Raw genomic sequence first — 22,195 nt, 5'->3', positions numbered from 1 at the left:
TGCTGGCACACCCTGTGTATGCTCTGATGCTGCTCCCTGACACTGCCTATGTCCCCCAGTATGGATAACTTCCTCATTCTACTTTGCCATCTTTCCTGGGCCCCATGGCACTCCCCTGCCACAGATAAACATAGTGATATTCTTTGCTTGACCAATGGTTATGGGACTGAGTTTTTTTGAAAAGGGAAAAGGAAAGCTGATTACAATTCTGAAGATACTTCAATAATGACTTTAAATCAATCATTGTTCCCTATAAAAATTAACTTATTTCAAACATCAACACATATGCTTTTCAATAGAGCATTAAAGACAGCACTGCATCTCACATACTGATTACTAGTCAAGTTGATTGGAAATTACACAGCTTTCTTCAAAAAGGAATACTACAACCACTTATTTGGTAAAATTATTTATGGTTACATTTTGTAAATACCTACAAAGGAAATGACTGCAAGTCCTGGAAGTTTTCGCAAGATAAAATTCATAAGTCACTAGAAACAAATTAGCAAACTCTCCTACGGCTTACAAAGTCAACAACAAATATTTATTAAGTAATTATTTGATCAAGTTTTTGATCAAATAATTTGATCAATACTCCAAGTATTGGAGTATATACTCAAGTCTGAAATATTAGGTAATTATACCATCTACTATGTTAAAAAAAAATCTTAAACTTCAATCTTATCTAAGCTCCTTTAAGAGAAACCTAGATTACTTTCATAAAGTTTTAATAATAAAAATTTATATCTTTATAAATTCCTATTTTTGTTTCCAACTTATCAACTGCTACAAATAAGAAAGTTTACAGATAGAGAGACAAAAATATTCCTAGGACAAAACTGCTACATTCTTAAGAAACAGCAAAAATTTTCTTTCATTGAGGGCTCCAAGATAGAATGAGAGATCACTATTTGACCCAACTCCTTTACATTTTGCTTAATTGTAGAGTTTCTCACTAATTTTCTAAAGTCTATATAAGGAAAGTCCAGAGGCAGTTTTCTTCAATGGCAGAGGCTTATATAAGAATTTTTACCTTATTTCTATGTTTTTCTGTAGCTCAGTAAAAGTGAATGGCATCTCATCGAGGTCAACTGCTGCAATAAAGACACAGATTCCCCACAATTCCTTTTTCTTTTGAATATAACCTTCCTGGGAATGAAAAAAGTTCAAATATTTCATCAAGTCATTTATGCTCTGGCAGTGTTAAAGTGTATGCTTCTTTTTCTTATTCAGCATAACAAAATACACGTGTCTCCAAACCCTTATGATGGATTATACTTGAAAACATTTCACTCTACATTAATAATACACAAATTTTACATTATGAGGCAAAAAATTACAAGAAAGACCAAAAGTTAAATTATAACTTACTGTGGAAACTACAGAGATCAGTGAATTCTTTGAAATAGTTTCATTTTTCAATAACCCAATATAATATATAGTATATATAATAATATTATATAATATCAATTTAAAAGACTTTAGAATCTGTGACTAGTTTTTTAAGAAATTCTACTTTCCTATATTATCCTTCCTTTAATCAACTTATCAATTCAAATTTTTTAAAATTATACATTTTGTTTTAATTACTTAATAACCTTCTTTCTGAATGGGGCCATCAAAGAAGGAGGTACCTTTCTCTGAAGGGAGGAGAGAACTTCCACTTTGACTATGACCCTGTTGGAATAAGATTGAAGTTGGCGAACTCAAAAGGCTTCCATAGCCTGGCAACTCATGACTAGAGCCTAGGGAGATTACTGACGCCATAAACAAGAGTGTCAAATTGTTAAGTCAACAACAGGAGTCACTGTATACTTACTTCTCATGTGGGATCTGTCCTTAATTTGTTGTCCAATGTGAAGTAATGCTATAACTAGTACTGAAACAGTATTTTACACTTTGTGTTTCTGTGTGGGTGCAAACTGATGCAATCTTTACTTAATATATACTAAATCAATCTTCTGTATATAAAGATAATTGAAAATGAATCTTGATGTGAATGGAATGGGAGAGGGAGCGGGAGATGGGAGGGGTGCGAGTGGGAGGGAAATTATGGGGGGAGGGGGAGCCATTGTAATCCATAAGCTGTACTTTGGAAATTTATATTTACTAAATTAAAAAAAAACCTTCTTTCTAAAATGGAAATAATATCTAAAATGGGTAACACCTTTACCTTCTAAGAATCGAATGAGATAATATTTATACATCCCTTAGCATAGTGTCTGCCATGTATTCAGTACTCAGTGAGTGATGGCTACCATTATCACTAGAACAGTTTTTCATTGTCATTAGGAAACTTTTTTCCCTACCATTATATACCACCTTTTAAATATGTAAACTTTATAGGTAAAATTCAGATCATATTGTTAAAAACAATGAAATGTCAAAATATCTAATACTCTATTAAGCAGCTAGAACTATTTGCTTACTCTTAACAGAAGATTACAATAGAGCTGAACAGAAAAATACACAATGCAATTCTACATTATGTTGAAAGTTCAATTATATACAAGTTTTAGCATAAAGAATTGTTCTGGATTGTCAAGTCTCATGAATAATAAAGTTTACCACCACCATCCATCCAACTCTAAACTTTTTCTTAATATTGGATACTTGTGATACAAATAATTTAACACATAACACAACCATACATCCACTAGAATTGTTAAAATTAAAAAGACTGAAAATATCAAAGGTTAGCAAGCAGTAAGACACTGAAGAATTGACATAGAGCAATGAGACACTGAAACACTGCTGGTGAAAACTGTAAAATGGTACAACTGTTTTGGGAAACAAGTTTGGCAAATTCATTTTTTTTTTTCAAGAATGAGATGTTGAGTCTCATTCTTTTTTTAAAAGATTTATTTATTTATTTGAAAGTCAGAGTTACACAGAGAGAGGAGAGGCAGAGAGAAGAGAAAGAGGTCTTCCATCGGCTGGTTCACTCCCCAATTGGCCACAATGGCCGGAGCCACGCCAATTTGAAGCCAGGAGCCAGGAGTTTCTTCAAGGTCTCCCACACGGGTGCAGGAGCCCAAGGACTTAGGCCATCTTTACTGCTTTCCCAGGCCATAGCAGAGAGCTGGACTGGAAGTGGAACAGCCGGGTCTCAAACCTGCACCCATATTGGATGCCAGCGCTTCAGGCCAGGGTGTTAATGAACCAGCACCCATATGGGATGCCAGCGCTTCAGGCCAGGGTGTTAACCTGCTGCACCACAGCGTCGGACCTGTGAATTCTTATATATGTTTACTTTGTATAACACCTAGCAGTTCTATTCACAGGTACTTAAATCCAAGATAAATGAAGACATACATGAATGTTCATAGTACCTTAATTTCTAATAGCCAAAAACTAGAACTATCCAAATATCCACTTACACTAAATACATACAATGTAATATTTGACAACAAGAAATTCTAATAAAGTTAACACAGAGAAATCTCAAAAGCCAGGCACAAAAGGATATACTGTATGATCCCTTTCACTCATAATTCTTGAAAAAGCAAAACAAATCAGAAAGTAGATCAGTGGCTGGTTGAGGATCAGAGGGAAGGTGTTGGGGAATGAGAGAACTTTCTGACGTGATCAAAAGTTCTATACCTTAATGGTGATGATTACATGGGTGACTATCTTTCAAAATGAATTAAATTGTGCACTTAAAATTGATACAATGTAGTATATACAAATTATGTATAAATAATTTTGACACTATATTAATTATGTACTATTTCTCAAGCTGAACAAAGTATAAACTACTTCATTGTTATGACTATTATATATTTTGATAAAATGAATAGCACTTTTTATGTGCTTACATTATTATTAAGGTCAATTTCTCAAAATACTAAAATGTGAAAGACTGTTTGACTCCATAATAAATAACCTCCAAATACATGCATTTGGAATTTTTATGCTTACTTCTTTACTTTTTTTAAATTTCATTTATTTGAAAGGCAGAATGACAGAGGTATCTTCCACCCACTGCTTCACTTATCAAATGGCTGCAAAGGCCAAGACTAGGCCAGGCTGAAGCTAGAGTTTCAAATTCCATCTGGGTCTCCCTCATGGGTAGCAGGGGTCCAAGCACTTGGGCCATCTTCTGCTGCTATCCCAGGTGCACTATGGGATACCAGTGTAGCAGGAGGCAGCTAAACACAGCACCACAACATGGGAATAGTCATGGGCCCCTATGCATCTTGTTTTTTGTTCGCTTCTTTGCTGTCAGGCTATCATATATTGACTGCAACTGCTCTCAATGGGTCTGCTTACATGAAACCCAGCCTTTTAAAAATTTATTATTGTTCTTTCAAAGACTGGAAAATTAAGGAACAAAAGTTATTAAGATTCAGTATGCTGTTTATTCATTGGGGAAAAAAAAAAAAAAAACAGCATGGGCCAGTGCTGTGGCATAGCAGGTAAAGCCACTGTCTGCAGTGACAGCATCCCATATGAGCACCAGTTCAAGTCCCAGCTCTTACACTTCCAATCCAGCTCTCTGCTATGGCCTGGGAAAGCAGCAGAAGATGCTGTTCCATGCATCCGCGTGGGAGAACCGGAGGAAGCTCCTGGATCCTGGCTTCAGATAGGCCCAGCTCTAGCTGTTGTAGCCACTTGGGGAGTAAACCAGCAGATGGAGGACCAGTGCCATTCTCTTCGGATCTCTGAACGTTTACCCACTCTCCTTACCCCCTACCCCCACTACTTCTCGCACCAGATGCAGAAAGAAATAGTTCTAGTCCATGGAGTGTGGAAGGGCACGGAATTCTGGGGCAGTGTAAAGATTGCCGACGGCAGACGCCGGTGGCCGGGCGCAGAAGGAAACAGCTGGCGCGTCCTTAGGCGCGGTGCACATGGTGGCTCCTTACTGCCGCCATGCGGGGCTGCAAGGTGTGTATGAGAATCTGGGTCCCGATTCTGCCAGACACAGTGGGCTTGGATCAGGCGTAATTTCCTGGAGCTCTTCATTTCTATTGTTAATATGAAGAGGATGCGTAATGCATTCAGCACATTATTAAACTGAAGGACACGGGGCGGGGTGGGGGGGACCTAAAAACTGTTAAGATTTACTCGTCCGTCAATGCCACGGTTCTAAATGCCAGGTTTCCTAACACTCAGTTTAGTATTTTCCGTTTGTCCTTAGTCCATTTTTACACGGATGTCCCTCACATTTTTACCACTAGAATCCTTAGTTTAAATGCTGTCATCAAGCGTATATACTCGGCCAGTGCCGTGGCTCACTAGGTAATCCTCCGCCTGCGGCGCCGGCGCCCCGGGGTTCTAGTCCCGGTCGGGGCGCCGGATTCTGTCCCGGTTGCCCCTCTTCCAGGCCAGCTCTCTGCTGTGGTCCGGGAGTGCAGTGGAGGATGGCCCAAGTGCTTGGGCCCTGCACCCACATGGGAGATCAGGAGAAGCACCTGGCTCCTGGCTTCGGATCAGCGAGGTGCGCCGGCCGCGGCGGCCACTGGAGAGTGAACCAACGGAAAAGAAAGACCTTTCTCTCTGTCTCTCTCTCACTGTCCACTCTGCCTGTCGGAAAAAAAAAAAAAGTTCTCTTTTTTTTTTTTTTGACAGGTAGAATTACAGGCAGTGAGAGAGACAGAGAGACAGTGAGTGAGAGAGACAGAGAGACAGAGAGAAAGGTCCTCCTTCTGTTGGTTCAGCCCCCAAATAGCCGCAACGGCAGGAACTGAGCCAATCCGAAGCCAGGAGCCAGGTGCTTCTCCTGGTCTCCCATGCCGGTGCAGGGTCCAAGCACTTGGGCCATCCTCCACTGCACTCCCCGGCCACAGCAGAGAGCTGGACTGGAAGAGGAGCAACCAGGACTAAAACCCAGCGCCCATATGGGATGCCAGTGCCGCAAGGCGGAGGATTAACCTAGTGTGCCGCGGCACCAGCCCCTGTATTCATTCTTTAAAAAAAAAATTAAGATTTTATTTACTTGGAAAGGCAGAGTGACAGAGGGAGAAAGAGAGAAAAAGAGATCTCTCGCTCACTGGTCACTCTCCAAATGGCTGCAGCTGGACAGAATTCAGGAACCTGGAATGCCATCTGGCTCTTGCACGTGGATGGCAGGGGCCCAAGCACTTGAAGCATCTTAGCTGCCTTCCCTGGCACATTAGCAGTGAACTGGATCAGAAGCAGAGCAGCTGAGACTGGACCCAGAACTCCAGTACGGGATGCCAGAATTGTACACTGTGGCTTCACTGCACAACATCAGACTTGAGTTTTGTACCCTCTACTGATCATGATTTCTATTTTATTGAAAAAGTTGAAGAATCACAATTTCTAAGGTTTCAACATTTTTCTCCACATAAAATCATTTCTAGTTACCATTTATCTTCCAGTCTTCCTCAAAATGTTGTAGTAATTTACCTATAGAATTTGTTTCCACATCTCATTTATGAAATTTCATCTATGAATTCTTTCTCCTCTGACTTTGACAGATGGACATTCTCCTCCATTTTTTTTGTATAATATCAATTTTTTTTAACTTTTATTTAATGAATATAAATTTCAAAAATACGGCTTATGGATTACAATGGCTTCCCCCCCATATCGTCTCTCCCACCCGCATCCCTCCCCTTTCCCATTCCCTCTCCCTCTCCTCCATTTTTTAAATTAAGAACTCATCCCTTCCTCCCTCACACTTTAGATCACACAGCCTCTCATTTCCTTTAAGACTTGGCTTATTGATTTCTCCCTCTGTCACTTAAATTTCCCAAATAATTCTTCTAAAAGTTTCTTTCCCTTTGATTACAATAAGCATTCTTTACCTTTTAAAACAACAAAGGTCCTCATTACATACGCATTCTCCCTCACTAAGCACTCACCTTTCTTACTGTTCTCCCTATTCATATATACATTCACCATACATATTCTTCTTGTATATATACTGCATCCATTGAATGCATACCCTTCTTACCACACAAGCACTACTCTAGGGATGGGCATTTTGCGTAGCAGTTTGCTGTTTGGGACATCTGCATCCCATGCTGGATTGCCTGGGATCAAGTCTCACCTCAGCTTCTGATTCAGTTTCCTGCTATGTGCTCCCTGGGAGGCAGCAGATGATGGCTCAAGTACTTTAGGTCCATCTCAATAAAATAAATAAATTAAAAAAAAAAAAAGGTACTTGGGTCTCTTCCCCTTCCACTCGTGTACAAGGCCTGGATTGAATTCTAGGCTCTTGGCTTCTGTCCAGCCCAGTCCTGGATATTGGAGTCATTTGAGGAGTGAATATATTTACATATATCCACTGGATACATTTCAAATAAAATGAAAATAAAAAGAACTTTAAAAACAAAGAAAAAAGTATAATTTTCAACAAACATTTGAACAATGCTCAATCTCAGAATAAAGTCAATCGAAGGATGGCTTGTTAATATGTATCTAGATCCTTAAAATCATTCTTTTCTATATCTAAGAATTTAGCCAGTAAAAATAATTGGAGAGTTGATTAAATAATTGGAGAGTCAAGATTAATTGTAATAGAGATTCAAAGAATACATATGATGAAGCTGTATCATAGAATAACATAAAACTCCTAAAAATTTTCAAAGAATATTAGAAGAACATGGGAGAATTTCCAAGATATAACGTTAAGTGGAAAAAAATACTAGAATTAAAAATTCAGTGTATATTTTCATTTCAATTTTGTGAAAAAGGTAAGAAAGTGAAGATGAAAAATTTATCAAAATGTTAATGATTATCTCTAAGTTGGTAGGATTATGAAGTTTTCATTTTCTCATTAATCCTAAATACATTTTCTAAATTATCTATAATTGTATATATATTTACAATCTATAATTGTAAAATAGAGGGAATTTTTTAAATGTTAAATTGGGATTACTCTTGAGAAAAAATATTTGAAATATCAAAACTTCAATTATATATATTTACATTCTTAATCAAAATCTCCAATTAACACTTGAAGAGGCTTCCTATGTTATCACTTAGGTGAGTTCATTTGTATCACCCTAATAATAATCTCAAATTAATGACATCTTGTCTGTACTTTTTTTTTTTAATGACCTTACTTACAAAAGAGCTCCACCAAGTGGTAAAATAAACCATCTTGGAAAATGAGAAAATTAAGCAGAAAATAACTACTTGTCAAACTGTAACTTAATGAACATGAGTTTGAATGGAAATTTTATGTTAAAAATATTCTCTTTGGAGCCAGCGTCGTGGCACATTAGGTTAATCCTCTGCCTGCAGCACCGGCATCCCATATGGGCGCTGGTTCTAGTCCCGGTTGCTCTTCTTCCAAGCCAGCTCTCTGCTGTGGCCTGGGAAAGCAGGGGAAGATGGCCCAAGTGCTTGGGCCTCTGCACCCGCATGGGAGACCAGGAGGAAGCACCTGGCTCCTGGCTTTGGATTGGCGCAGCTCTGGCCATTGTGGCCATTTGGGGAGTGAACCAACGGAAGGAAGACCTTTCTCTCTGTCTTTCTGTCTGTAATTCTGTCAAATAAATAAATAAAATCTTAAAAAATATATTTTCTTTAGCCTGTACTTTTTGAAAGAAATAAGATAGACATAACTCATATGAAATATGCTATCAGGGTCCAAGGCACATATCCTTATACTGAATTCATGAGATTGTAGTGTATGGTTAATCATAACGTTACTTAAATTTATTAATGGAAGGTCTTACAGGAAGAGCTACCTTTAACTTCTATACCTGATTTCCTACTCACCTGGGTTATATGCAGGAACAAAAAGTAACATACTAATATGCAGAAACATCTCCCCTCTCTTATATAAGCACTAGCTGACTACAGTCCAATATTAAGTTTGTCTTGGAATGTGCACAGAGGTAAATGCAAGAATGGCACAGCTAAGAAGAGAAATGCAAAAAGCTAACCTTGCTTGTATTTAATCGCATTTTTCATACCATGGGGGAAGGGATGTGTGTAAGACCAGCTGAAATTAGCCATCCAGTTACACAGTGCCTTTGTGGGGAGTTTGTTTCTACTCCCAGAAAAACATGTACTTGCCATCTTCAGATTTATCTGACCCTCTGCCTAAAAGATAGGCACCTGGGACTTGCACCTTTAAGAATACCTACAGAACTCAGTGCACAGGCCTATCTAAGCTCTAGCTGGTTACTTACTTGCTCATTTGCCCCTATCAAACTACTCTGTAAGCATCCTAAAGACAGAAAAATTGTTATCGAATGTACTACTTAACCCCCAGGAGCCTGGTATAGTATCTGGTATTAAAATGTGTTAAATGTTTAAAAAAAAAAAAAAAGAGTAAGCTATGGCAATAGCCATAACCTACAGTGAAATGGAGTGGCCTTTTTCATCTTTTTTCTTGGTATGCCCTGAAAAACAAGCACCAAAGATTCACCAAAATATAAAGATAGATAGTTGGTTCTATTACAGTTTCTTCAGCACTCATTCACACACAGATGTCAAACTAAAAGTATCAGCAGGGGTAATTCACACCAGCTTATTTATTTTTGCTTATGTTACCTGTGTAACAATTATTATTGCCAAGACCAATGTCATTGAGATCATCTCTCATGGTTTTTTTCTAGGAGCTTTATGGTCTCAGGTTTTACTTTTAAGTCTTTAAGCCATTCTGAGTTGGTTTTTTTCATATGATGTAAGATGGAGATTCAATTTCACTTTATTTGTAAATATATGAATATCCAGTTTTCCCAAAAATATTTACTGAGGAGACTATTCTTTCCCCCATTATATATTCTTTTATTTCTATTTTTTAAATTTTTAAAGATTTATTTATTTGAAAAAGTGAGAGAGAGGGAGCGACTGAAAAATCTTCCATCCTCTGGTTTATTACCCATGCGCCCCCAAGAGCCAGGGTTAGGCCAGCTCAAAGCCAGGAGCCTGGAACTCAATCTGGGTCTACCATTTGGGTGACAGTGACTGAAGTACTTGGGCCATCATCATCATCTGTCTTCCCAGGCACAGTAGCAGGAAGCTGGATCAGAAGCAGAGGAGCTGGGACTCCTCGCACTCCCATTTGGGATACAAACATCCCAAGCAGTGGCTTAACTTGCTGTACCACAACACCTGCCTCCAGTCTCCCACACTGTGCTTTCTTGGTACCTTTATCAAAGATGTTAACCATATTTGTTTGAGTTTATTTCCGGGCCTTGAATTCTGTTCCATTAGTCCATGTGTCTTTTTTTTTATGCCATTACCATGCCATTTTGATTATTATAATTTGATAACATTCTTTGAAATCACCCAGTGATACATCCAGCTTTGTTCTTTCTGCTCAATACTGTTTTGTACCTATTCAGGGTATTTGTGGTTCCACACAAATTTTAGAGTTGTTTTTATTATTTCTTTGAACAATATCTTTGGAAATTTTGATAGAGATTGCACTGAATCTGTAGACCGTTTCAGGTACTTCATGTATTGATTTTCTGCTTCACAGACACAGGACATCTTTACTTTTACTTGTCTTCTTCAATGCTTTCATCAGTGTTTTATAGCTTTCAATGGAAAAAAAATCATCTCCTTGGTTAAATTTACTCCTAGGTATCTTATCTTTTTTATGCTAATGTAAATGGAATTATTTTTTAAAATTTGTGAAGTTCATTGTTAGTTTTCTATATATAAGGTCATGTCATCTGTAAACAGAGATAACATTTTTTCTGAACCAAGAAAAGGAGTTGCTGATTGTCGAAGGTTCTATCTTTCTGAGTTTTCACAAATCCAACATGAAGATTAAAACTGATCCTGAATTGGGGAGGGGGATCCTGAAAATGGATAAAATTTCTTTAGTCAGAGTATCAAAAAATAAAGAATTCCACTTTTGAAGACTGGGAGAATATTTGAGGACCCCGAAAACTGAGGACCCTATCAAGATGAAATCCAGAAATCCTTAAGGCTAAGAAAGTCGAAGCTGGCACTGTGGTGTAGTGAGTAAAGCCACTGCTTGCAGTGCTGGCATCCCATATGGGTGCCAGTTTGAGTCCCAGCAACTCCACTTCCAATCCAGCTCTCTGCTATAGCCTTGGGCCCCTGCACCCTTGTGGAAAGACGCTCCTGACCCCTGGCTTCAGATTGGCCCAACTCCAGCCATTGTAGTCATTTGGGGAGTAAACCAGTGGATGTAAGCTCTGTCTCTGCCTCTCTGTAACTCTGCCTTTCAAATAAATACATAAATCTTTAAAAAAAAAAAAAAAACTGAAATGTTTTTTAAAAAGACTAAGAAAGTCTGGTTATGTGGATTCTTTTTTTTCTTAATGAAAATATTACTGACTGGACTCCCCGCTAAATGCTGTTAATCCAGTGGGAAAAAATTTCAGGTCTCCAGAAAACTGGATATAAGTAATCTGATAGGAGATAATTTTGATAAGACTAAAAGTCTTTATACTCCTCAGCTATTTCATTTGCTAATGAAACAGTGCTGTATCATTTTATACTTTCCAATAAAAATGTGAACATTGCAAAAAGTATATATATATGTGTGTGTGTGTGTATATATATATATATTTCTTCCTCAACTATTTGGATGAATTTTTTTTTTTTTTTTTTTTGACAGGCAGAGTGGACAGTGAGAGAGAGAGAGACAGAGAGAAAGGTCTTCCTTTTGCCGTTGGTTCACCCGCCAATGGCCGCCGCGGCCGGCGCGCTGCGGCCGGCGCACTGCGCTGATCTGATGGCAGGAGCCAGGAGCCAGGTGCTTTTCCTGGTCTCCCATGGGGTGCAGGGCCCAAGCACCTGGGCCATCCTCCACTGCACTCCCGGGCCACAGCAGAGAGCTGGCCTGGAAGAGGGGCAACCGGGACAGAATCCGGCGCCCCAACCGGGACTAGAACCCGGTGTGCCGGCGCCGCTAGGCAGAGGATTAGCCTAGTGAGCCGCGGAGCCGGCCATTTCTTTTTCTGACTAACTGCGCTGGCTAGGATTTTCAATACCTTGGTGAATAAAATTTTTCTGCATTTATTGAGATGTTCATGATTTTTTTTTTGTCCTTCATTCTGTTCATGTCATAGATATTTACAGACTTGCATATGTTGAAATATCTTTGCATACCAGAGATAAGTCTCATTTCATCATGGCATATGATCCACCCCATGTGCTATTGTTAGTATTTTGTTGAGGATTTTTGCATTAATGTTTCCTCTTGTTGGAAGGAGAAAATCTCTCCCATTCTGTCTCTGTAGTTCTGCCTTTCAAATAATAGCAACATTTAAAAACAAAAAAAAAATAAGAAAAGAAAGATTTCTCTGAGTTTCAGGTATTAGAGTTATTATTAAGGATTTATTTATCTGAGAGGTAGAGATACAGAGCCAGCGAGAGATCTTCCATCTGCTGCTTCACTCCCCAAATGGCCCCAACGGCTGGAGCTGGGCCAATAAGAAGTCAGGAGCCAGGAGCTTCTTCCAGGTCTCCCAGGATGGGGTGGCAGGGCCCAAGCACTTGGGCCATCTCCCACTGCTTTCCTAAGTCTTTAAAAGAAAGCTGGCATATGGGATGCCAGCGCCCCAGGCAGAGGCTTAATCTATGTTCGCCACAGCACCAGCCCCTAGGGTTTTTTTTTTATTTTGTTTTGTTTTTAAATAAGAAAGCAGGGGGATGTAAGGAGCGGCTTTGTTGGCAGAGGGCACGGTGAAGCGCCCTGGCAGCAGTCAGATCATGCAAAGCCAGTCCGCGGCAGGCACGTCTCCGGTCGCTGTCCATGGTGGCCTACGCACCACCAGGGTCCGCGGCAGTCCGCGGCAGTCCCTGCCTCACCGCCAGGTACAGCACGTCCACAGTTGCCCGCAACTGTCTTCACAACACCCACCATCCATAGTCTCGCCAAGTGCCTAGGGGGTTGTCCATTGTTGGGGGTGCTTGTACGGTCCCTAAATGCCTGAGTGTACCCGCTCTGTCCACTGCAGTTCCTAAATGTCCACATGTCAGGCCTGCGGATGGTTGCACAACACCGCGCCGTGCGCAGTTACCGCAGATGACAGAAGCCAGAAGATTGGGGGTGGGGGAAGCCACTCAACGCTGCTTAAGTTCCCGCTGTGCCAGCAAAGTAGCCGCTCAGATTGAAAGCATCAACTAATGAACGAATCAGTTGGAACAGTCTAATCACTGAAGGGATTTAGAATGATGCTAGCTGGCGCAGTGGCTCATTAGGCTAATCCTCCGCCTGCGGCGCCGGCACTCCAGGTTCTAGTCCAGGTCACTCCTCTTCCAGTCCTGCTGTCTGCGCTGTGGTGGCTTGGGACCCGCATGGGAGACTAGGAGGAAGCACCTGGCTCCTGGCACCGGATCGGTGCAGCGCACTGGCCGTAGCAGCCATTTGGGGGGGGGGGGGTGAACCAATGGAAGGAAGACCTTTCTGCCTCTCTCTCTCTAACTCATCATAGCATAAAAACAAATCTAAATTCCTTAATCCCATATGCTTTTTGAGACAAAAGAGAGGGTACTAAGTGAAAGAGAACATTTCTGTTTTATCTACATTGTTTTTTTCCACTGATCTTAGCACTCCTGTTCTACTGTGCCTCTGTGAAAGAAAATTTCTCACAGTGTAGCCCCAGCCTCAACTTCTCCAGCCTGTTCCTGCCCATTAAAAGGGGAATGTAGGAGCCAGCACTGGTGCTGTGGCGTAGTGAGCTAAGTATACGCCTGCAGCGCTGGCGCCCATGTGGGTTACTGTCCAGGCTGCTCCTCTTCCAAATCTACTCTCTGCTATGGCCTGGGAAAGCAGTAGAAGATGGCCCAGATTCTGGGGCTCCTGCACCCATGTGGAAGACCCAGAAGAAGCTCCTAGCTTCGGATGGGCTCAGCTCCAGCCTTTGCAGTAATTTGGGGAATGAACCAGCAATTTGGGGAGTGAACCAGTGGATGGAAGACCTCCCTTGGTGCCTCCCCCTCTCTGTCTGTAACCTTACCTCTCAAATGAATAAATAAAACCTTTAAAATAGATAAATAAATATAAAGGGGAGTGTATTGTTCTTCCACCTTTGGACTCAGATGAATATTAACTCTCCAGCATCAACTAATGAACGAATCAGTTGGAACAGTCTAATCACTGAAGGGATTTAGAATGATGCTAGCAGACATGCAACCAGACAACATGATTCTATAGATTAATGTCTTGGGCATCCATCCCACTTAGTTTGCCTTGCTTCTTTCAGGCTTAGTCCTGTGGGAGAAGCGGCAGAATCTTCTTTTATTGGAATCCTGCTCTGGCCTTATTTTTGGAAGGTCCTGACATATCAGAACAAACACTGTTTGATATCTTGTGGGATATTAACATCCTCAATCATCATCTGATGACTATTTTTAATTCCATTCATCTAAAAAATTAGTGACTGAAATAATTCCAAAGGACTATGTTGATGTAGTTATAGAAAGATGCATTTCACTAGTATGATAAAAGTTGTAAAAATAAAATGGATATTTCATGTAGTTAAAAAATTCTGAGTTTGTAAAATTACCTTCATTTCCTTGGCATTAAATGCTTATATTAAAAATAATTTGTTGACACTTTCTCATATAAAGTAATTTGCACTTTTTAAAAATCACAACAACAGGGTACTAAGGGAGGGAAAATATGAAAATATTTTATATAAAAATGCATACTATGTTTACAGAGATTAAAAAACAACAAAACACATTATGATTGTTTTCAATATTTAATCATAAGATCCCACCTTGTAACAGAAAGATTTTTAAAAGGTTTTAGAGACTGTACATAAGACCAATAAGAATCCAAAATAACTTATTAAAATAAATTGGATACTTTTTTCCTCTTTAAAAGAATATCTTTATTTTATTTATTTGGAAGCTAGAGAAAGAGAGAGCTCTCCCATTTTGTCATGTCACTAAAACTACCCCAAATCCCAAAAGTAACATGAAATTCTTCTGTTGTCTTCCTCCAGCACCTAGGAAGGATTTCACACCTCCTAGTCCCCATCATGCACTCCTTTAAGAAATGAGGTTTAAACTGTGTCCCAGGAAAGGTAGAGACAAAGCCAGGAGGAAGGTAAGAAAAAAGGATAGAGTAAGAAAGCAGTATCATTTATTCAAATATGTGTTCAAATTTGAAGCCCCTAAGGCTTCTAGGATTAAAACCAACCCTGCTATCCACTCAGTCCAAAAAATCATTACGTGTACTTGACTGGAAATTGAGCTTCTATTTGCACTTGCAGATAGATTTGGAATGCAATACATTTATAAAGTAGAAACTAACTGAATTCACTAACAGTCTATATGAGGGGCCGGAGCTATGGCATAGCAGGGAAAGCTGTTGCCTGCAGTGCCAGCAACCCATATGGGCACCAGTTCAAACTCCTGGCTCCTGGCTTCGGACTGGCTCAGCTTTGGCTGTTGCAGCCATCTGGGAAGTGAACCAGCAGATGGATGACCTCTCTCTCTCTCTCTCTGCCTCTCTAAAATTCTGCCTTTCAAATAAATAATTTTTTAAAAAAGAATCTATATGAAAGAAATTCAAAAAAGTTCATGAAAAATGGAATTTTAACAAGATTTTGATATGAAACATTTTGAAATTCATGCAATTTTTTCATAATATTTATTTTCCAGGAACTTTATGAAGATTTTCCATGTATCAGCAATCCCTTCCAACTTTCTGAAACCTAAAACCTCATGTTTTACAAAAAAAGAGAGGTAAAGAGCTTTGACTGCCTTTAACTGCATATGCTCAAAAACAGATCTGTATATGAAGTAACCAAATTAACGAAAATATACATTAGATGTTTGAAAAGACAATACCAAAGTAATACATTCAAGACAGTTCAGCATTCCTCTCATTTTAGATAAAGAATGAGACAATGTTCAGATCTTGGGAACAGTAGGACTTGTTTTGTCCTTTTTATTGCCAGAGGTTTTTAGGAAAAGATTTTAAACAGGTGTTTTGTTTTGCTGTGTTTGATGTAATATACATGTATTTTGTTTCATTCATCTGGTCAGCAAAAACAGACATCTACCTTTACACTATGATGATGAGAAAGTAAATCCATTAAAAGGGTCTATTTAGAGTTTAATTTAGTGATAAAAATGTTCATAGCTTTAGACTCAATAATTCAACTTATAAGAATTGATTCTAACAAAATAATCATAGATTCATTAATTAATTTAGTTGACAAATTATCAAAGACTTACTCTGTGCCAGGCATTAATAATATGGATGCTTATTATATTACTTTAAAGCATCAAAAAATTGGGGGGAAAAGCCAAATGTCTAATAATAGAGAGGGTTAATAAATTAAAACACATATAATAGATAAAATATTATACTACCACTAGGAACTATATTACCAAAAAATATTGAATAAAGCAAATATTTGTGGGGCCAGCATTATGTCACAGCTGGTATTCCTGCTACCTGCAACACCAGCACTGGTTCAAGTCCCAGCTGCTCCACTTCCAATCCAGCTGGAAAAAGCAGAACACATCCCAAGCGCCTGCCCCTGCACCTATATGGGAAACCTAGATGAAGCCCCTGGCTCCTGGCTATGGCCTGGCCACTCCCAGCCATTGCAGTCACTTAGAGAGTGAACAAGCAGACCAAAGGACTCTCTTTCTGTCTCTCCCTCTCTCTAACTCTGCCTTTCAAATAAATAAATCTTTAAAAAATGTTAAGCAAAAAAAAAAATACAAAACTATATGTAGCTTCATGTAACTATATATCATAACTTTATTTATGACCCCAAATTTGCATATGAGAACCTATTTCTTAGGGATCTTGGACTAGTTACTTGACTTCACTTTACTTCCTTTCTTCATCTCCCAAATGATGAGTTTATATTTTGCATATGAAATATTTTATTTTGGGCCAGCGCCGCGGCTCAGTAGGCTAATCCTCCGCCTTACGGCGCCGGCACACCGGGTTCTAGTCCTGGTCGGGGCGCCGGATTCTGTCCCGGTTGCCCCTCTTCCAGGCCAGCTCTCTGCTGTGGCCAGGGAAGGCAGTGGAGGATGGCCCAAGTCCTTGGGCCCTGCACCCCATGGGAGACCAGGAGAAGCACCTGGCTCCTGCCTTCGGATAGGCATGGAACACCGGCCGCAGCACGCCGACTGCGGCAGCCATTGGAGGGTGAACCAACGGCAAAGGAAGACCTTTCTCTCTCTCTCTCTCTCTCTCACTATCCACTCTGCCTGTCAAAAAAAAAAAAAAAAAGAATATTTTATTTCATATCTCAAGGGATTGTTAAATGAGTTATTTGCAGAGCACTTATAATTTTCTCCCAGTATATATAAAACACTAGATATGATTTGTTGCTATTATTGTTATACATATATAAAAATAAACATACGCAAAAAACAACTAGAAAAAGATATCAAAATATTATCAAAGATCCTGAATCCTGATCTAATTCTTTTTTTTAAGATTTATTTTTTATTTATTTGTAAGACAGAGTTACAGAGAGAGTTAAAGACAGAGAGAGAGGTCTTCCATCCACTGGTTCACTCCCCAGTTGGCCATAATAGCCAGAACTGCGCCAATCCGAAGCCAAGAGCTTCCTCTGGGTCTCCCATGTGGGTGCAGGGGCCCCAGGATTTGGGTCCTCTTCCACTGCTTTCCCGGGCCATAGCAGACAGCTGGATTGGAAGAGGAGCAGCTGGGACTAGAACCAGTGCCCATATGGGATGCCAGTGCTTCAGGCCAGGGAGTTAACCCGCTGTGCTGCAGCGCCAGCCCCCTGATCTAATTCTGAGACAATCAGGAAATGGGAACACTGAATAGAAGATATTTTAAATTATTTTATAAAATATGCTTTTTTTAAAAGTCTTTATGTTATAGTGAAGTACTTATGAAAGAAATATATCTAAGATTTCCTTTAAAATGGGAGGTTTGTGTGGGGAAGTTTTTTCCAAACACTCTTAATTTTATCAGAGGTAAATTACCTCTGGATACTGGAACTATATTATTTACATTTTTCCATTTTCCAAATTTTCTACAGTGATTTGAAATTATATTTTAAATGAGAAAAAGATTTTCAAAAAATTTTAAGAAAATCCTTACCAATACTCCATCCACAGATGATACTTTCTCCCAAGTTAACCAAGCTCTTTCTCTGACATGATCTGGTATCTTTAATTTCTGACATAATGCAGTAAAATCGGGGTCTTCAGTTTCTTCAAACTCAAGCCTACCAAATGAAAATAATCATATAACAGCATACTTGTACATAAAACTAAGTAAACATTTTTTCAATAGTTTGCAAGCAACATAATTCTGAAAAAGAATATCAGTAACCAATTAAGATTTTATTTTATCTTTGAAAACAATTACACTCAGATTGAAACATGTTTATCTTTTTTGTGGTCTTTTCAAAATAAGGATACCACACAGTGAAACATATTTGTTAAATAGAGTCAAATATAATCCAGGGCAGCAAAACAGCTTTGTGAAGGAAAGTGAATATAACAGCTAAAGATTTTGGGGAAAATGAATTATGACAATAGCAAGAAGAAAAAAAGCCATAGATAATATCATACGATCACTTTTACACCATTGACTTTGAAAAACTGTAGTATCCAATGTTTCATATAATTGCTCTACTTACTAACATTTCTTACCTGATAATTAATTTGGTATAAATTACCACATTGCTCGTCTCAGCACTTTTTTATTTGACCTTTCTTAATCAAGAAAGGCTTTCAATAAGCTGTTAGTGGCTAACTGTTTTTCATTCATTTAATGTCTATTTGACACATACAAAGAGTAATAATTAATGTTTTCAGTATTTACCAAAATCCTACGCAAAGTACCTTGGATGCCTGGTTTCACTGAATCTCCACATCAGCCCTGTAAGTTAACTATTCTCATTAGCCTTAGTTTTACAGATGTCTTGTGAAATCAGAGAACTTAGAGCACTCACCTGATGTCAACGCCAATGAGGGGTAAACCATAATATGAACCCAACAATCTAACTCCATAACTCATGCCCCTGACCATTCCTTTAGACTGCCAACTCCTTCTTCAAAACTTAATTAACTTTAGGTTCTTTCAACAATAAAGATGGTATGCTGTTCCTAGTGATAGTTTCCCTTACAACTATATCATTTAGACAAGACCTAATGCAACAGAAGTAAGTTCTCAACACTCAAATAGAAATAGACTCTTTCACTGGAAGTGCAGCTGGACTGGGCCCTGAATCCACCCCTAAGCATATTTCTTAACTTCAGAATGCCAAGCAATGTTTCGACCTTTGCTAAGTCCAGTCATGCACTGCACAATGACATTTTGGTCCATAACAGACAGCATTTGTTACAGTAGTCCCACGGAAATGTAAAGAATTCCCATTACCTGATAATTCTATGATAATCCTAATATCCTGGTGCAAAGCATTAATCACATGTTTGGGGTGATGCAGGTGGAAACAAACCTACTGTGCTGCCATTCATAGGTATTTATATAAAAGAATATTTAATAATTATAAAAGACTATACTACTGGTTTAGGGATTTACTAGACTATGCTTTTGTGTTGTTATTTTAGATATTCCTTCTACTTATAAAAACAAAAGTTTACTATAAAACAGTATATTGTGTTACACTTGCAACAGTCACATATATTTTACATTTATCACATCTTGATGCATCAAGAGGCCATTTGGGGTGATTGAGCAAGATAATCAAGGTTTATGTTAAGTACATTCTATGATATTCACACAATGACGACATCATCTAACAGTGCATTTCTCAGAACACGACCCTTCTGTTAAGTGGTACATGGCTGTAGTGAATCTATAGTTAGGGGGTCTATGTTAATGAAAATCTTTATGGGTATGAATAATCAAGAACAAAATGATATCTTGTATATCCTTGACTTGTAGGAAAATTTTTTATAATTCCATCATTTAAGAATACAAGCATATTTCATTTTCTTGTATTTTGCTTTACTGCACATTACAGATACTGCATTTTTTTTTTAATAGAAGGTTTTGGGAACCTTGCACATAGCAAGTCTATCAGCATCATTTTTTCAACAGCTTGGGTGGTTGCTAGCAATTTTTCGTAATAAAATATTTTTAAATTAACGAATGTACATTGTGCTTTGAGACACAGTGCTAATGCACACTTGAGAGACTATAGTATAGTACAAAAATAAGTTTAAATGCATAAAGAAACCAAAAACTTCGTGTTACTCGCTTTATTGCGATATTCACTTTATTGCAGTGGTCTGGCATGGAATCTGCCATTTCTCCGAGGTCTGCCTGTATACTGTGCTGGATGAAAAATGAAAGAAACAAAAGCCTTCTTCTCCCAGGGGACGGCCAGAACTTCATTTCTTGTTACCATACAATAATTGAAAGTGCTTCTTTAGAACAGGCATACATTACTGCTCTTTTCATGGACAAGTACAATGGCATTTAATCAAAAACTAAAGTGATATCTTCTCCCAGCATATCCCTCAGACCTGGCTTTGTTTTTGTTTTCACTAGTGAGTATTATTTTGAACTGACACGTTGTAAGATAGTCCATTTAAATATGTTAATTTTTAATAGCTTTCCAGAGTCCATTTCCAAAATTCTATTTCGATGTTTTACAATTCTGTCTGAATTCAGCTAAGATTCCATGGAGTGGAAGGAAAGATACTATTCAGGGGGCACAAAAACAAGACTTGGTGATAGACTAGAGCTGGGGAGGGAGTGCCACTGGAAAACCAGCGGCATTCCCGGGCAATGGCTAGAACAAGCACTGACAATAATCCTAACTCTGCCCGTTCTGTACTAGCAACTTCACTGTAAAGCCTCACGATCAAGATGTTGCAATACAATAAGCATCTTTCTGTCACGTAGCACTGCGTCCATGAGGACTTGCTTAAACGTAGAGATTCCACTCGCTAAGGGGTGAAGGGGTGACAGCGGAGTTCCAGGTGAGCAGAAGAACACCATTAATTTCATACCAAACCCAAACAAAACCAAAAAGAGGGGACACCAAGCATCCCTGCTGGCTCAAAGTGAAAGGCAAAATGTAATAACGAGGCATGCGGAGGCCTCGCAAACACGCAAGCGAGTTCTTCCATCAGAAGAAAAAAAAAAAGAAGAAGAAGAAGAAAAAGAAAATGGAAAGTTTGGTAACTTTCAAGCGCTTCACTAAATGTCTCAACGAAACTTTAGCCCAGAGGCCAGTTCGTGTAAAGAAAGTTAGGCTCCACCAGTGTCTACAGCCGGCTTTAAATCCTCGAGGCCTCCACACATTGTTTTAGGGAACCCCACAACGCCTCGCGGCCGTGTAGCCCGTGGGCAATTCACACCTAACACCCTGCCCTTCACGTCCAAGGCCTTCCCGGGCCTCTCCCAGTTCTGAGCTTCGGAGGTAGCGCACGCCCAGAGGAAAGAAGAAAAAAAAAAAAAAAAACAAAAAAAACAACTTCCAACTGTTGCGTCGCAGGGGATCGAAACAGAAAGTCAGGCGACCACCGAGGACTCCAGATCTCCACTGGAGAAAAACTCGCCAACACACGTACCATTTTTGTACTTTAAAAAAGAATTTTTTTTTCGCTGCATGAGGGCTGGTAATCAGCCGTCGGCTGCGAGCCGCTGTCTCGCTAGAGGAGACTGCACCTGTCACTTCGCTCAGGGACCCGAGCCCCACCCGCCCGACACCTGTCAAGCTGGAGCCGAGACCCCTCCAGCAGCCCTCTCCCCGTCGCTCACGATCCCGGATCTCTGTCACCGCCCCGCAGACGCTCCGCTGCCGTGGAGGAGGCAGGGAGGGACCCTCGGACCATCCCGCCGCCGGGACCGACCCCGGCGAGGATGCGCCCGCGCCCAGCCGCCGCGGCTCCCGCCCGCCCGCCCGCCGCACCCCCGGGACTCCCTCCTCGCGTGCCGGCCGCAGCGGCGGCGGTGCCCGCTCACCTGGCCAGAGGCAAGTCCTCAGGACCACTGTCCTGTTCCGCGTCCTCCTCAGGAGGCGGCGGCGGCGGCGGCGCCGGGGGTTCCACCGCGGCGGCGGCGGCGGCAGCTGCTCTTCTCGGGGTTTTGGGCGGCATGACGCCTTCTCAAGGCAGGAGCAGCGAGCTGAGGAGGAGCGCCGAAAACTGACGGCGCGCGCGCACCTCGGGGCACGCCCCGTCCCCTCCCGACTCCCGTTACAAAAATAATTTGAACGTCCCCTGAGAAAAACCGGACGCGCCCTCCCCCGCCCGGCAACCGAGCGCCGCGTCCAACCGCGGGAAAACGTCACTTCCGCCCGCGGCGTCACGTCCGCGAGGCTCTCGGGCCCGCCGGCGTCTG

The 22,195-nt window shown here is 40.2% G+C and overlaps 1 protein-coding gene across 3 annotated transcripts in view; it reads right to left on the bottom strand.

Moving 5' to 3' along the window:
• RB1 (RB transcriptional corepressor 1) overlaps window positions 1-22,151 on the bottom strand; it is a 156,513-nt gene extending 134,362 nt beyond the window's left edge. For all 3 annotated transcript variants that reach the window (XR_016213276.1, XM_002720723.6, XM_051832230.3), the window contains exons 1-3: window positions 21,818-22,151; window positions 17,972-18,098; window positions 1,034-1,149 (exon numbers count right to left, since the gene is read on the bottom strand). Coding sequence is in view for 2 of the 3 variants with exons in the window: in XM_002720723.6 (XP_002720769.1) it covers window positions 1,034-1,149; window positions 17,972-18,098; window positions 21,818-21,951 (377 nt within the window). In the remaining variant the exon portion in view is untranslated. The remainder of the gene's footprint in view (window positions 1-1,033; window positions 1,150-17,971; window positions 18,099-21,817) is intronic.
• Window positions 22,152-22,195: the final 44 nt, after the last annotated feature.

This window comes from Oryctolagus cuniculus, chromosome 9, assembly GCF_051225735.1.
Source record: "Oryctolagus cuniculus isolate XC-2025 breed Fujian yellow rabbit chromosome 9, ASM5122573v1, whole genome shotgun sequence".
In the NCBI taxonomy this organism is placed as follows: domain Eukaryota; kingdom Metazoa; phylum Chordata; class Mammalia; order Lagomorpha; family Leporidae; genus Oryctolagus; species Oryctolagus cuniculus.
This window is presented reverse-complemented; position numbering and strand designations above follow the sequence as displayed.